The 1,379-nt window shown below is 54.4% G+C and overlaps 1 protein-coding gene across 2 annotated transcripts; it reads right to left on the bottom strand.

Annotated features, from left to right (window-relative positions):
* Nucleotides 1–53: 53 nt before the first annotated feature.
* Nucleotides 54–1,360, bottom strand: LOC112340462 (GPI transamidase component PIG-T-like). Of its 2 annotated transcripts, XM_024667705.1 has the most exons (2): nt 378–1,360; nt 210–289 (listed from the first exon to the last, which is right to left on the bottom strand). In XM_024667705.1, the coding sequence occupies exons 1-2, from the start codon at nt 1,299–1,301 to the stop codon at nt 224–226; spliced, it is 990 nt and encodes a 329-aa protein (XP_024523473.1). In that variant the 5' UTR covers nt 1,302–1,360; the 3' UTR covers nt 210–223. The 2 variants fall into 2 exon arrangements, with proteins under 2 accessions (XP_024523472.1, XP_024523473.1); XM_024667704.1 differs by having other exon boundaries at nt 54–1,360.
* Between the last annotated feature and the right edge of the window lie 19 nt (nt 1,361–1,379).

The raw sequence follows: 1,379 nt of genomic DNA, 5'->3' as shown, positions 1-1,379 counted from the left end.
TACCTCTACACTTACCTGATAGCCATCATCTCGGCAACCGGGTTCCCGTAATAAAAAAATCATACCATGTACTTGAACCATATGACAGGGGTCTTTGCGAAATCCATGGCGTTTTTGTTAGATCGCCCACCAGACGAGATTATCCCCCGCATTCGTGCTGCTCGGCGTTTCGTCCTTGGCAAAGCCCCCTCTTGGGTTGTGAATCGAAATGGATCGTCAAGAGTTATGGCCTGGGTTGCAATAGAAACTCGCAGAGCAATCTCCACAGCCGCAGGAGCTTTGCGATCTTCTGCTGGTGTGAATCTCATCAGTCCCAAAACTCCACGTTTCGGCAATCCAACGAAACCTGTAGCGTGTGGCCATTCAAACGAACATACCTCGGTATCATCCTCGGCTGCCTCGATGCCTGGAGAGTAACAGTCCCGGGAAGAACCATCATTTGCCCGAAACGAAATGACGATGGATCCCCTTGCATTCCCGCTGCCAGCCAAGTACCAGCTTGTGTAGAACTGAGCCCGAGCCGGAGACCAATCCACCGGGGCTGAGCTCGCTGTGTGTGCCAGAAAAAGAGAGCCTGAAGAGGACGCGAGCACCCGACTTGGAGCAGGGCTGAGACTGAAAACACGACTGTCCGCGAAGTTGATGCCTGTTTCTTCGCTGAGATCTCCAGCCAAGTGCTTCGCCAAGCTCTCCTCCAGCTCCAGATAGACACTACTTGTAGTTGCAAGCGGGCACTTGCCTACCAGCTTTGAGCCAAACATGCTGGAGAGTGTCCAGTCTTGCAGCTTTCGGAAAACAACCTGCTCCAATGTCGTGCCTTCTTCGTCCCGATCGAAGTCACCGGAAGTGATAAGCAGCCTCTGGGAATGGTACATACCACTGTAAATCGTCTGCCTGTCCAGGAGCGTCGTGAGCCCAGCCTTGTCTCTACATGGGAGAAGCGTGAGCCATGGCGTGAGCCGTGGCATTCTACAGAGTGCTTCTCTCGGGAGTGCTCGCTCTTGCTCCATTTCTTTCCTTTCACCACCCTCTTCATGCCAGGAGCGTCGAAAGCTCCTCCTCCTCCTGTCCGGTTTGCCTCGGGCCTCGACGAGAACCACGGCCCCAAGAACGTAGTTGGCAATTCGAGGAAGTTGATCGATGCGCAAAAGAGGCCCGAGAGAGCGTGCGTGAGGTTTCCCCACGTCGAATCCACCTCTGCCTCTGGAAATGCCGTGAGCTCCACTCCCACTGGCTTGGCGGCGAGCTGCGCGATCGGATCGCCCACGCCCCAGCGCTCGTTGTTCCATCGCCCTTGCCATTTCTTTGATTCGAAACTTCCGGACCTGTTCCAAGCGATTCTTTCATCATCGTTTCGGGATTTGAGGATGGAAGATCGA

Source organism: Selaginella moellendorffii, unplaced genomic scaffold (genome assembly GCF_000143415.4).
Source record: "Selaginella moellendorffii unplaced genomic scaffold, v1.0 SELMOscaffold_187, whole genome shotgun sequence".
NCBI classification, from domain to species: domain Eukaryota; kingdom Viridiplantae; phylum Streptophyta; class Lycopodiopsida; order Selaginellales; family Selaginellaceae; genus Selaginella; species Selaginella moellendorffii.
This window is presented reverse-complemented; position numbering and strand designations above follow the sequence as displayed.

Excerpts from the sequence above, each read along its gene's own strand:
- LOC112340462 (XM_024667704.1), bottom strand. The coding sequence starts at position 1,301 with ATGGCAAGGGCGATGGAACAACGAGCGCTGGGGCGTGGGCGATCCGAT.